This window comes from Crocodylus porosus, unplaced genomic scaffold, assembly GCF_001723895.1.
Source record: "Crocodylus porosus isolate Cpor-Errol unplaced genomic scaffold, CroPor_comp1, whole genome shotgun sequence".
NCBI lineage: Eukaryota > Metazoa > Chordata > Crocodylia > Crocodylidae > Crocodylus > Crocodylus porosus.
Window position 1 is genome coordinate 81215477 of NW_017728906.1, and position 14050 is coordinate 81229526.

Genomic DNA, 14050 nt, shown 5'->3' on the forward strand with positions numbered 1-14050 from the left:
CAATCTATGGATAACAATTACTTGTTAACCTGTGTTGCTTATGACTGAAGCACTGCAGATAATAGTTTAAATTAGTCTATAAAAGCATTTTAAGTCTTGGCAGATTATAAAATAGTGGACCATAAAGTAACAGTGTCACTTAATTTATAGGATTTTGCTGAGTTATTGGTTGATAGGTGTGTAAAACATCCAATTGCTTTATAAGACTTCAGCTCTTTCTTTTATTTCTACCTTTTCAGTAGTTTGCCCTCAGAAAAATTCAAGTTGATGGGAACACCATGCTGCTGACTCTGACCTTAAACTGTTTGTGTCTGCACATAGCAGAAGTTACAATGGTTCAGCATGGTTAAGTGGCAAAATATGGGGGAATTCATTATTTTCTAAATAAGACATTTTTTCACTTAAATTTACTGGGTCATTATTCTTTCACCTGCAGCTAGGAACAGTTGATAGCTTGTGATCTCAGAAAACTCCCATCATCTTAGGCACAAAATCATGTATCCATCTCAAAAACAGAACAAGTAGCTATTTTTTTTTGCCAAGCATTCGAGTAATGTCACCTGCCTGAGCATTTATGCAGCATTTTGGGTGGGTTTTGCAATCTATGATGAGACTCATAGACAGTGCTATCACTACCTGGTAGTGTTTAAAGCTAACTCCAGTATGTAGTGATCACCAGGTTCAGTAAATAGTTGTACAATGAATGAGAAGAAGTAAGCAATAAACTTTATTGTTGGACTGCAGGCAACTTTGCTAGACACTTTTTCTCTCTCCCTAACTTACTTGCACTACTACCTAAGGGACCAATTCCCAACTCGCTTAGTCTCCTGTTATGAGCCATCTCTAAATTATGATTGCTATTACTACACATACAGATATATAAGCTGAAGTTAAATCTCTTATTGCAGGGCAGATATTAGTTTTTAACACCACATGAAAGAAGTGTTTGCGAGCTTTCATATAGCAGTCAGCATTTTTGAACACAACTTTTTCAGGAAATGACACTCTGAATCATGCCAGGATGAAAGTATCAGATATAGGGAAGAAAGGAGAAGAGGGCAAGATGGTATGTGCAGTCCAATGTCATGTGAATTGGCATCACTAAAAATAAATACTACAAACTAAGCTATACGTAAATAGTTATGAGACTGTCAGATAACTTATTTTAACATGGTTTTAAACATGTATGTACTATTATATGTATGTTTAACAACTTTAAAAAAAGCCAGACAAAAACTGGATTGACTGAAAACCAGTTATAACAGATTTCAAAAGTGTTAAACCATTTCCATGTTGGGGTTTAAAAAGCGTCAAAAGGTGCTGAGTAGCACATTTTTAAACATGACCTATTTTCCTGTTTGGGTATGGTAACAGAAATATTTCCTTTGTTCTTCTTTGTTTTGATGTTCTTGAAATATAAAAGAAAGATCATTAGGATTAAAAGTAAGGTATTGGTACTCCTTGAGTATGCAAAAAAGATAACATTGCCATGAATCTGTCAATGCATTTATTTCTAGCCTTGGTGATTCAAGATATATATGACCTTAAAAAATTCTTTGGACCAGCAGTGCTATTTTGGCCCTAGATCAAGATTTAATTCTAGGATTTGTGTGCCTATATGTAATATTCTCTCTTGGCCCTAAAACTGCAGACTTGTCCTCAAATTTATTTGTAAGGAAGTAAATTTCAAACTTCTAAAAACCTTAAGAAGAAAACTTGTCAGAGAACAGGAAGATCCATTATTTTAGGAAAATAGCACCTTCTCTGGTATGAAAGAGCAATGTTTGAAATTTTATTTAAATACATAAACAAAAATCTTTCTAGAGACATGCAGACAATAGAATTTATAGGGTATGATCTCCTAAAAAAACCCCATAAGATTTTCTTTGTCATCTGGGAAGTAGGAGAAGTTTTACAGAATCAGCATTGCTTCAAGTAACAGGCATTTTTGGCACCACATAGCATTTATCTGACAGACTGAAACCTCCCAAAGGAAAATTATTTGTAGTCTGTTGTGTGAGCCAAATCTATTTCAGGCTATTCAAGAAAAAATCATTACAGAAATTAATGTATTTTTTTGCAGTATATAAAAGACACCCAGGCCATTTTATATTGTTTTCTGAAGGAATAAAAAGGTTAGATAGTCGTTTGGCATTGATTTGTATGTCCAGTTAGATTATTCAGTTTAATCTGAATAATCCAATTTCTAAAAGGTAAAACCATGGCTTAGACTATGTGGCATTCTATGAGTGGTAGTAAAGGCGTGCAAGACATGTATGTCTAACAGCAATATGGGAGAGGATGCATACATCTGTAGGAAGACTACCTCCCCTTCACAGGCAGGAATGGTAGAGAAGAATGTGGAGCAGTTGGGACCTGGGGCTTACCCTCAGTGGGATGCATCTGTGTCTATTTGTATGGGACAGACTCTTCCTAAATGTACTTGTGGTGCAGTCTGCTCTTGTGAAGTAGTAGAAGGATCAAAAAGAAGACTGTGGCTTCATATGACCATGATCCCATTTTTTACTTGCTTCAGCATAGGAAGGTATTACCCCTTACAAAGATACTGCAGGCAACAACCCGTGTCTGTGGAACACTTTCTTCTTTTTCTCTTCAGGGATATCACAAAAGTCTCTTCTGGAGGAGTAACAGTGAGGCCAGCATGCCTGGGGCAGCTGCCACACACTGGGTCAGTGGCAACTTCCGTCACGGTTCTGCAGCTGTGGATGTTTCTTTCCAGCCCCCTGCTTTCTGTGCCCTAATTATGACAGTGATCTCTTCTGCAAGCTCTGCACAGAACGCTAGTCAACTGCTGGCCGCCTCTTTTGCCTATTTTTCTGATTATACCTATTATAAAAGTTGCCTACCCAGTCCTGAAGAGTATCTCCTGAAGTGTCAAGGAAATATAAAGCTGTGGACTGTGAGCTAAGAAGAAAGCAGTGCACACTACCTAGTGCGGCAGATGGTGAGTTGTGTGCCACCACAGGAAGATGCCTTTCTAGGATTAAGTAGGATAGGGATGATACTAGACAATTACCAGCCTCCAGAGAATTGCAAGGAGTAAGATGTTCTAACTCACTAAGACTCCTTTTTCACTGTGTAATTTAGTCTGATATGAGGAAGAGTGGGTGAGGAAGTTAGGAACGTAGGACTGGGAAAGGACTTCTTAGATTACCAAGTGAAGTGCAGTCTCCTGCTGTTGCAGGCACCTGTTGTACAATACTTTTCATAGACAGATCAAGCTCCATTGTAAAAGTAAGTAGGTTTTCTGTATCCACTATGCTGACTGAAAGACTGCCTAAATTTCAGGAGGTTGGCTTTTTTTTTCATCTAAAAAGAGTCCAAAGATAAGGCATTTTGGAGCTGAACCAGATCATGAAACTCAGCTTAATTTCTGAGATGCTGTTCAGCTTGAGGAAATACTGGGATGGGACACCAGAAAGGATCAGGCAACTTTTCCTTAGAGATGTTGTCCACACATCTTCACTTTTCAGGCATGTGTATATCAGGTCTTATGCCCTGATGTTGAATCTCAAGGATAAAAGCTGGTTTTATCTCTTCAAAATAAGCATTAGCATGCTCAGCCCTATCTCAGTTCAATTTCTTTCAGCTATCAATCAAACCCTGAGGGCTCCCTATCAACGTCAGTATTTTATTTTGTTTTCCTGTTTATTATGCTTTTCTTTTTCATATAGAAAAATAGTTTTGTGAGTTTCATATAAACATTTCTTATTTGTATTTTTCATCTGGGAATTCTTGTTCAATTTTTGTTCAGTTTTATAATTGAACAGTGCAGACATTGAAAACCAAGAGAGGCAAAAAACTTTGTAAATCTGTTTGTAGTACATTGTACCCATGTACCATTTTCTTATATTTTGTCAAGTTTTTATAATGTATGAATGTATCTGATTATCAGATACTTAGGTGTTTCCTGTGACTTTTCAGGTACCTGTTCTTTTCTTTTCCAAATTAGTAAGCCACCTCAGCATCTTTATGTCTGGGTAATTTTACAGAAAGCTGCTATCAGGAGATTCCATCTGGATGCTGTCTTTCTTTGCACTGACATGGATATATTGCTGTCACTTTATGGAAAGACTCAAGTGTATTACACTTTTAGAGCCTATTACATATCAAAACTATTTTCCTGATTCTAATAGTTCTTGACTATTCTGACAATCTGTATGGGTCATCTGTTCCTCATGCAACTGTATCTTAGTCATTTTTTATCTTGGGGATAAGGATTTTTTCCACTTTGATTTAGGCTTCTTGCTGTACCTTCTGTAGCTACAGATATCACGTATGTGAATCACTTTCAGATTCTTGGCTAACTCCTATCATTCAGGAATTCATCAGACCTCCCAGTTCTGAAACTATATAGAAACAGATGTTGCTCTTACATGTTTCTTGATCTGTTTCATGCCACCTGGATAATTTTTGTGTAATTTCAGAACTTTGGTCAGTTCTATTTTGAAGGTGATCTGCAGGATTCCTATGACGGCATTTTTTTTGTCTTCTCTTTCTGTCCATGTCTTTACAGGAACAGGCCTGTATTATAAGCATTTAGGTAAATACACCTACTTTCATATTAAGTTTATGTACTGTATTTATTTGAATCCAAGATAAGGTTTCCCCCACCCCAATTCAACAGGAGGAAAAAGCCCCCTCATCTTAGATAACAGTAGAAGCAAGGAGAGTTCAAGCAGGCTCTGATTCTGAGCCCAGAGCTGGAGTTGCAGCCTCTACTCTGTTACACCTTTGCTCCCCACTTTCACTGCCCCCTGCTGCCTCTGCCCCTCACCCATCTACTGCCACTGGTAATCTTCCTTCTGCAGCTCCACCTGTGGTTGGGGCCCTGCTCCAGTTCAGCAGCTTTATGCCTGGGTGATTTTATAGAAAGTTCCTATCAGGAGATTCCGTCTGGGTACTGCCTTTCTTTGTACTGACATTGTTGTCACTTTATGGAAAGGGAGTCAGCCTTCCCTGGCTTCCACCCTGCTTTTCTGGCTACGTTCTCTCAACCTTAGGCCCATTATAACTAGGCCTGGTTTATGAGCTCCAGTCTTCTTTGATTCAGGGTCTTCAACCCTACTTTTGACTTGTGAGCTATGGCCCCTGGTTCTCTTGGCCTCCAGTCATCTCCAGCTTATGCGCTGTTCTGGCAGGACCCTAATCCTTATTGAGCACCACTGGCATCCTACTATGGCCTCTGCACACTTCTCTACAGCCATCCCAGCTCACCGGCCTAATCCAACAAACACATAGGCTGTTAAACTTTCCCTTCCCAGAGTACAATGCAGTAAAGGAAACAAAACAGAAAAAGAAATACTACCACTTTAACAGCTGTCCGCTCACCTGGAGTATGCAGATGTTACAGGAGGGGCTGGGATGCTATTACTTCTCACAGGTTCATAGCATCTGAGCTGCTGAGGTTTCTGAGGAACACTAGAACCCCCCGTGTCACTGTATGTCTCAAGAGCCTCTTGCTCCACTACCCGGACTTCTGCCTTTCTTCCCTCCCTCTGTCTGGCTTCTGGCAGGGGCTTAAATGTGTGAGGGCCATTTTGGTTGGCCAGTTGTCTGCCTTGTCTCACTCTCCACAGAAGCGTCTCATCTCTTGATAAAAGGACAGCCTCCATGCTGGCAACTCCTTTTTCCTAAAGGCATAGGACCCTGGCTCTAATTAGGACCCTAATTAGGCAGCTCTGCAGTAAACGTCTCATGTAGGCGCTCCCACTGTATAGTTTATTAGTCTGTGCTCCCTGCCTTGGGCATTGCTATGCTAACAAGACTATGCTACTTTTGTTTCTAGACCTAGTTTGATCCAGTCTCTGCACAGTGCTGCCGTCTGCTATGTAAACATAATCCCCAAATTTTTGTACAGCGTTTTTTATCACAACATGGTTCTTCCTTCCAAACCTGACATTGTGGTTGCTATCAAAATATTTCCAGTGTCTACTTTTGGCAGCCTTTGCCAGCAAGACTTTTAATTTAAATAAAATAACATTATATAAAGAAAAAGTGGCAAAAAATTAAGAGGAAAAATAGCAATGACCATTTAAAATACATGACTGAAATTTTCAAAACCAAACTGCAATGTCTCAGCTTTCCTCTCACTGAAGTCACAGGATATTTACAGTTTACCCATTGACGTCAATGGAAACAAAATTAGACTAATACAAAGCACTTTATAAAACCCTACCCTAAATGTTGAACATGAACTTTTCCACCATATCATAGAACCATATCAATTAAGGGCTGAAAGGGACTTCAAAAGATTAACTGATTCATAGACAGTAGGGCTGGAAGGGACCTCGTAAGATCATCAGGTCCAGGCCCCTGCCCAAGGGGCAGGAAGTCAGCTAGGATCAAAGAATCCCAGCAAGATAGGCACCCAGCTTTCCTTCAATTCTTAGGTTGCTGACTAGATCACCCCCTTGGGCCAGTACCAGGTTCAGAAGTGCCTTACCTCTTGTTGGCCCATAAACTTCTTGAGACAGGTAGGGCTAATCTGTGCATGTGAGGAAGTAGTTGAAGTCTCCCATGACAACCATGCACTGAGAGCATGAAGCCTTAGTCAGTTCCCTAGCAAATTTATCGTGCAGTTCTTGTTCCTGATTTGGAGGTCTGTAGTAGACTCCTAGCATTCTTTCCCCTTCCATGTTCCCCTCATATTCTAACCCAGAGGGTCTTCAATTGTCCTCCATGTGTGCCAATCTCCACTTGTAGATCACTGAGTCCAACTCCCTTGCTCTGGGCAGGACTAATGCTGAGATCAAGTAACCCCAGTAAGATGTCTATCCAGTCTCCTCTTGAAAACTTCCAAGGCTGCGGACTGCACCACCTTCTTGGGAAGTCTGTTCCAGATTCTCGTCACCCTTACCATAAAGAAGTTCTTCCTTACGTCCAACCTGAAACCATCCTCTAACAATTTATGGCCTTTGTTCCTTGTTCTCCCTTAGGGCACCCTAGTGAACAGTTTTCTTCCAACTCCTGATATTCACCACTTACATACTTATAGATGGCCACCAAGCCCCTGTCAGTCTTCTCTACCCCAGTCTGAACAGTCCCAGATCCCTTAGTCTTTCCTCATATGGTTTGTCCTTCAGGACCATAATCATTCTTGTGGCCCTTTTCTGGACTCTTTCAAGATTCTCCACATCTTTTTTGAAGTGCAGCACCCAGAATATGACACAGTACTCCAGCTGGGGTCTCACTAATGCTGAGTAGAGAGGAAGTATTACTTTCTTAGCCCTGCTCGTGATGCATTGGCTAATGCATCCCAGTATATATGGATTTGTTTACACTGAGTGGTTCTACATGTGCTATTAAAGTGATGTGATAAACTCCGGCACAGTTCATGCCAGAGTCAGCTGCTCCCAAGCACAGCATCTGCATGTGTGTCTGGGACCACAGCAGTTTGAGCCAGGGCAGGGCACCCCTGGCTGGCAGGGTCCTGGAGGGTCAGCCCTGGATCTGGGCGCCAGCGTTGGGACTGGCTGGGGACCATGGGTGCAAAAGTGTGGGGCTAGGTGACAGGAAGCCATTGTACTTTAGCACCCTCATGCCCCAGCCAGGCCATCACCATCCACATGTGTGTTTCAGTGGAGTAAATTACTCCACTGTAGGATAGTACTGTCCCCAACTGTACTATCCTACAATGGAGTTAATTAATCTACTGTGCTCTAATAGCAGTGCATGTATAGATAACGATGCTTTACTGTGGAGCTAGTTAGTCAACTTGCAGTAAAGTGCATGTGTTGATGAAGGCACTGTTCCACTTCATTCTTTAATTCAAGGTCTTTATCAGATAGTAAGTATAAAGAGCCCCGACTGAGAAGATCTGTTTAGTCATTGCAGCCAGGCTGTGCTCTGGAGTGATCTCCCAACCTGCCCCCACGGAGCTTTGTCAGCTTGCCGGGAGCACTGAATTGGTGCAATTATGAGCCAGGAGCTTTTTCTGGTGGCAGGCAATGGCAAGAGGGAGAGGAGACATAGAGGAGAGAGAGCAGGGGTGACGGAGGGGAATCACCCACCTGCTGCCCAGGACTGAAGTCCCTGGGAACAGGGCAACAGACCCATTGGGTCTTCAGAGCTCAGAGGGGCTCGGAGAGAGAAACCCTGGCTCCACATTAATTGGCTGTGGCTGATGGGCAATTAAGCCAGTGGGACAGCAATTAACGGAGAAGTGAAAAAAACCCACTCAGTCACTGAAGTTGCAATCAAGGGACCCAGAAAGTGAACAAAGAAGGAGACAGAGGAGATGCTGTTGGGGCTTGAAGGGTTTTTTCCCTTTATTTTTTTCGTTTCCTTTATTTTTGCCTGGTTGCACTGTCCACCCGAACAAGTGTCAGCTGGCTTTGGGTCGGGGAAACCATCACCCTCCTGGCTTAATTAAAAATAATCAGAGACGACGTGGCAAATGAGATAATGGGGCAGGAACCTGACCCGATTCTGTTGACTGATGCCCACCCTGGTACGAGCAAGGCAAGTGGATGCCCTCAAGACACCAGGCCCCATGTCCGCATCCTGACAGTTGCTATATGATGTTTCTGTTGTAATAAAATAATATTGTTGGAATAGAATGTATTGTAGAATCCTGGTTTAGGATGCAAAAAATACTTATGTTGTTACCGGTTGCAGGCAAGAAGCCAAGCTGTCAGTTGAAGCCAGGTTTTCTGATGGGTTACTATTTATATTAAAAAGTGAAAAAAAAGAGTAATTGAATATTTTTGGGTTCATGTTTATCTTGATAGTTTAATTTACTTGAAACTGGGGAGACACAAAAACTGCTATAGCTGAAAATTGCCAAATTTTGGGGGGTACATATGTATCAATCACTGAATAGTTAAGCACATATAGTCAATTTTTCCCCCCTTGCTGTTAATATAGGAAAATAACTGATCTGTAATTTAAAATTGTATCTTTTCTTTCCTAGGGATTGGATTTTGCAGCATTTACTGGACATATGTTTGTTGGAATTTGTCTTGTTCTTCTGGTCTCCTTTCCTTTTCTCAGACTTCTTTATTGGAACAAAAAACTTTACAACAAGGAGCCAAGTGAGATTGTTGGTGAGTTTGGGCATGGAATAATTTTTTTATAGCCATTGAGCTGTATACATAGTAACCATCAGATTAATGTCATCTACGTTAATGTTGTTGCTCTAGAAATGAATGGTTCACAGCCTCCTTCTGTTCCTAAAAGTTAGTGTTTTACCAATAATTTGATTTAGATTATTCATTTTTATTTTTTTCAAGTCATGATTTTCTTAGCTGTATATATTTTAGTTAAATGGTGAGAATTATTACTTACTGACTGCATGAAGCAAACTATGAATAATAAGGCAACTTAAATAATAAGGCAATATTAAATAAATGTAGCACTGTTTGTACAATTTAAGAGAAATGGAATCTTTTTCATAGTGCTAAGAAGCGTTATTGGAATATAGACTATTTAGTAAATGCTTTTGTGAAAGATGAACGTATATTTATTTTTGGGTCATTATGGCTGTAGGAGGGGAAAAATTCCAAGATATGCAAAGCTAACCCAGATAGCACTTGCACAGGATATTGACTCCTGGTCTTGTATTCTGCAAACTCCCTAAACTGCCCAAAATCTAAAGTTTCTACCCCTTTAAAGGTAGATACAAGTGGGTTCAGACACAAGGTTCATTTATTGCCATCATATTGGTAGCTGCATTTCCTTGCCTGTCTAACCCACAGGTGGAAGCTACCAGTCATCAATTTGTTTTTGTCTGCAACTGTAAAGGAGTTTCCTGCAGGAACTATGGGAGGCTGCGCTAATGTGCTGTAATTACTCTGATGTGCTTTGACATGCTGTAATGTAGATTAATCGAGTCTGCTGGAGCATGGTAATGACTACACTCCTGCCAGCCTCCACTTCTTTTGTATCAGCATGCCTGCGCTTCAAAGGGTAGTAGGGGCATTTTAACTAAAACTTGTTTGAAGAGCTTAGATAAAGCACCTCTGCCACCATTTTGAAGTGCTGGGACCCTGATACACGAGACACTCCTGGTGCTTTAAATCAAGGGGCTCTGGGAGCCCCTCTAATTAATCCTCCCTCCCAGCCCAGAGCACGTGTAAAAACTCTCTATGGCTCTATGACTTGTTGTTCTGGTTCTTTAGCTCTTTCAATTCCAACCTACTTTAGCTAACCTCATCTATTCTGCCTTTAGTTTCTTCCTGAACCATATATGTCAGTGCTAGGATCAATTTTGACAGTCTGGTTGCAAACTTGGGCATCTTAGTAAAAGTGTAGGAAAAGGTAAGACTGCTTAAAACCTGAGTTTAATGAGGATATGGGAGATCTGTCCTGGCTTGGATGCTTTTCATGTGACTGATATGAAAATGACTTTTCCTTGGTGGTTAATCCTACCTCAGTAGAATCCACCCATCGCCAGGGAGATCCTGCCTGAATCCCACTGTGGTTTCAGACCATTCAGAGGTACTATAGACATGATCTTTGTTGCTAGACAGCTGCAAGAGAAGTGCCATGTATAACAGAGAAATCTTTATAAGGCCTTCGTGACCAGACTGAGGCCTTTGATTCAATCAACAGAGAGGCTCTATGGAAGACACTGATGAGATTTGTGTGTCTGTCAAAATGTTGTTACCACCACCAGACTTCTTTATGATCACCTGACAGCAACCATCCTAAACAATGGCTTGAAAACAGAACCCTTCACCATTAGAAATGCTAAGGCAAGAACTGGAGTTAGGCAAAGATGCATGATTGCACCAACAGTTTTTTTCCAGCTATATCACAGCTATTTTGCATCTCACTGCATTAATAGACTTTCATCTGGAGTCAGCATGCAGTATCACATGGACAGAAATCTCTTTAATATCAACCAGTTACATTCCATATCCAAGATAACCAACACCTCCATTACTGATCTTCAGTACAGTGATGATTGTGCTGTGTGTGTTCACTCATTTGAAGATCTCCAAGTCTCCCTTGACTGCTTTTGTGAAGCAAATGAAATGTTTAGATGCACTGTCAACTTCACAAAAACCAAGATATTTCATCAACCTACCCCAAACCAAGCAGCTTCTCCCCTACATATTACAATTAGGCAGCAGTCCTCGGAGAATGTTAAGCATTCCCCTGACCTGGGTAGTCACCTTTTCCCAAAAAGTAAACACAGGTAATGATATTCAACTGTGAATAAAATCTGCTAGTGCTGCCTTTGGATATCTCCAGAATCATATCTTCTATGATCATAACACCATGACCAAAATCAAACTTCTTGTCTACTAGGTTGTTGTAATCTCTACCCTTTTGTATGGGTGTGAAACCTGAGCAACATGTTGGATATACCTGAAAGCTTTGGAATGATACCACCAGGGAAAGAGCTGTGACCTGAATTCACCAATCTTTCCTTCTGGAATTGTATGCCATGTCTGTAGCCAAACAGGCAGATCTCAGATTTGTCTCTTCAGTCATCTCTGGATTCAACAATGACTTCCCTGTCTACTAGAAAACTGTCATTGTCATATCAAGGGCCTACTGCTGCCACTGCCAACTCTTACCTGGTCTGTATCAGTCCTTTTCACTTGGACTTGTACACTGTCCCATAGGCTTCTTTCACAAGGCAAGGAAGGAAGAAATTCCACCATTTAGAAAGCTAGCTTTTGCACTGGCACTTTGTTTCAAAGGTGGAACAGTGCCCTTTCAGTACGAGATACTCTTCTATAGTAGTCAAAGCCAAAGGCTTCATGCCCCTCTTTTTTAGGAAACACTAAGGGTTTTTAAAGTGTTCTGGGACTTTTAGTCAGCCAAACACTTCCTGGAGCTTGTCAGAACTTCAGGATGTGTCTGTCAGAGCAGATGAAGTCTTTCACTTTGGATGTGTTCTGGTCACCCTAAATACACTGTGTGGCACGGGGCAGTCTTTTCACACATAGAGTTTTGATTCTCAAGAGCAGCAGTATCACAAGCATGAGCTTAAAATGGATAGTGTTTTCTCTTTTGGGCAGATACTAGTGCTGTATGTTTCCATGAAATGTGACATCTATTTCACAACTGGAGAATGACTGCTTGATCACACACTACTTGGGAAGGCATTGAATGATTATTGCCACATGCTGGAGTCACTCAGATGAATGATAAATTCCCAATTCCCAACTAGTCCTGAGTAGACAGTTATAATCCACAGTTCATATAGGTGGGAGTTGTGTTTATACTTCTATTCCTGCTGCTCTTGAGGGCCAAGGCTCTACTTGTGGGAAGTTCCTGCCTGTCTTGCAGAAGGCTTGAGGATGAGAATCTCCTAGGATATATTCAGAGAAAATGAGGTAAGTAATTATCTCTTTCTTGAAAAAGTCCTTAATGTTAATATTAATAGTAAGTATGCATAATTATAACAATTATTACCTTTCTTTGCCTACTGGAAGTAAATTATTACAATCTTCAGTATCTAGTATTTTTTTCATAATTGCCCAATTTCTTATTTTAAAGGAAACCAGTTCTTTAATAATCTTCTTGTTTTCTAATTAAAGCAATAGCTGCCTAGACTTTTTAGTGAATAACTAGAGTTCTTAATTTAGTAAAATTTTATTTAAAGTGGTATTTTGCACAGAGTTCCCAAATAAGTATGAAAACATACAGAAAATTCACCCTGATAACCTTAATTTTATTTGACACTGATATTGTGTAATGGCTTTGTGATATACTTTCCTAAATAGAAATTTTATTTTTGAGGTTTTAACTTTTCCATTGTGGTTTCAGTATCTTAAAGAAATTAATTATATATAGTTACATTGTGGATTAACTAAAACAGCAGTTTTGGGAATGTTTAGCCAATGGAGTGCTGTGAACTTTCAAGAAACTAGCATATTTTGCCTCAGATTAGCTTCCTTATAATCAATGTTGCTATCAGCTTGGTACATTCATCTACAGTAGTCTTATAATTACCATATCATGCACCTTTGTCACAATCAGCAGCTACTGTCACAGAGAAGCTAATCAGTAGCTGCTCAATTAAATCAAATGTTGAAGCCCTATTTCTATTGACATTTTCTGTGAAATGGGAAGAGAAGGAGATAAAGGCAGATTTCATTAAAAGGTAGCTGTAGTAATTTGGCTGTGTAGAAGTAACAGAATACATTCAAGATGTCTTAATTGGTTATTTCCATCTCTAATTGCTAGAAGCCTGTGATAACTTGAAATGGATTGTTTGAAGCAGCTGTTTTAATCAACTATTTAGTTGCCATTTTGCCCTCTGATTAGCAATCAGAGAAGTCTTTAAAGTTGTATGAAATTGCACTGCTATGCTGTTTCCCAGATTGTCACGGTCTGTCATGTACATTAAATATCTTTTGTTGTTTTGGACCACTTTTGAGTAGTCACCTTTGAGTGGCGTGTTAAACATAGATTATTTTTAAGAGCACGTAAATTCTTTTTTTTTTATGTTTTATTTTCAGCATTGTGTATTTTAAGCCACTTTAAAATGTGACACCTGGTGAGAGCTCTAAAACCTGCCTGTCAGAAAAAAAATTGTGTTCTTTCAGTAACATAGTATACCAATGAGACTTCCTAATCTTGTAGTAGAGACGATGCAAAAATAAAAAAGGTTTTTGCAAAATAGAAACAGGACTTTAATGTTCTTGTCATTGCTGAAAATGGCAATGTGCATCTCTTTTAGTCCCTCTCAAGTGTACCCATTAAGCTGCAGGTCTACTTTCCTGCAACTCCATCTGGATGAAGCCCTGCAGTTCAAGCGTTCTTAAGATTACATTTCTAGATTTGCATCCCTCCTTGCTAAAGTGACAGGACCCATCTCAGTTTAGTACCTTTGCCATTTCATTTTGGGGCTCTATAATTAGGAAGGAATTAAAAGTGACTCTACAAAGTTTCTACAAACAACGAAGGAATAGGAATAGTTTTCTTTCAAAAGTACAAAGCTTGTGGAGTGATGGGTAAAACTAATAAAGGTCTATAAGGTTTTCCTTTCACCTAACTCTTTGTCTTTCCTTGCCAGCTTTTCATAGATTTCAGTCAATCCAGTTACTGTCAGCTTTAGGTTTGCAGA

The 14050-nt window shown here is 40.0% G+C and overlaps 1 protein-coding gene across 1 annotated transcript in view; it reads left to right on the plus strand.

Moving 5' to 3' along the window:
• The window catches only part of OCA2 (OCA2 melanosomal transmembrane protein), a 400590-nt gene that overhangs the window by 169350 nt on the left and 217190 nt on the right, over positions 1 to 14050 (plus strand). Inside the window, exon 15 of the mRNA XM_019529440.1 lies at positions 8936 to 9068. Within this exon, the coding sequence (XP_019384985.1) occupies positions 8936 to 9068 (133 nt within the window). The remainder of the gene's footprint in view (positions 1 to 8935; positions 9069 to 14050) is intronic.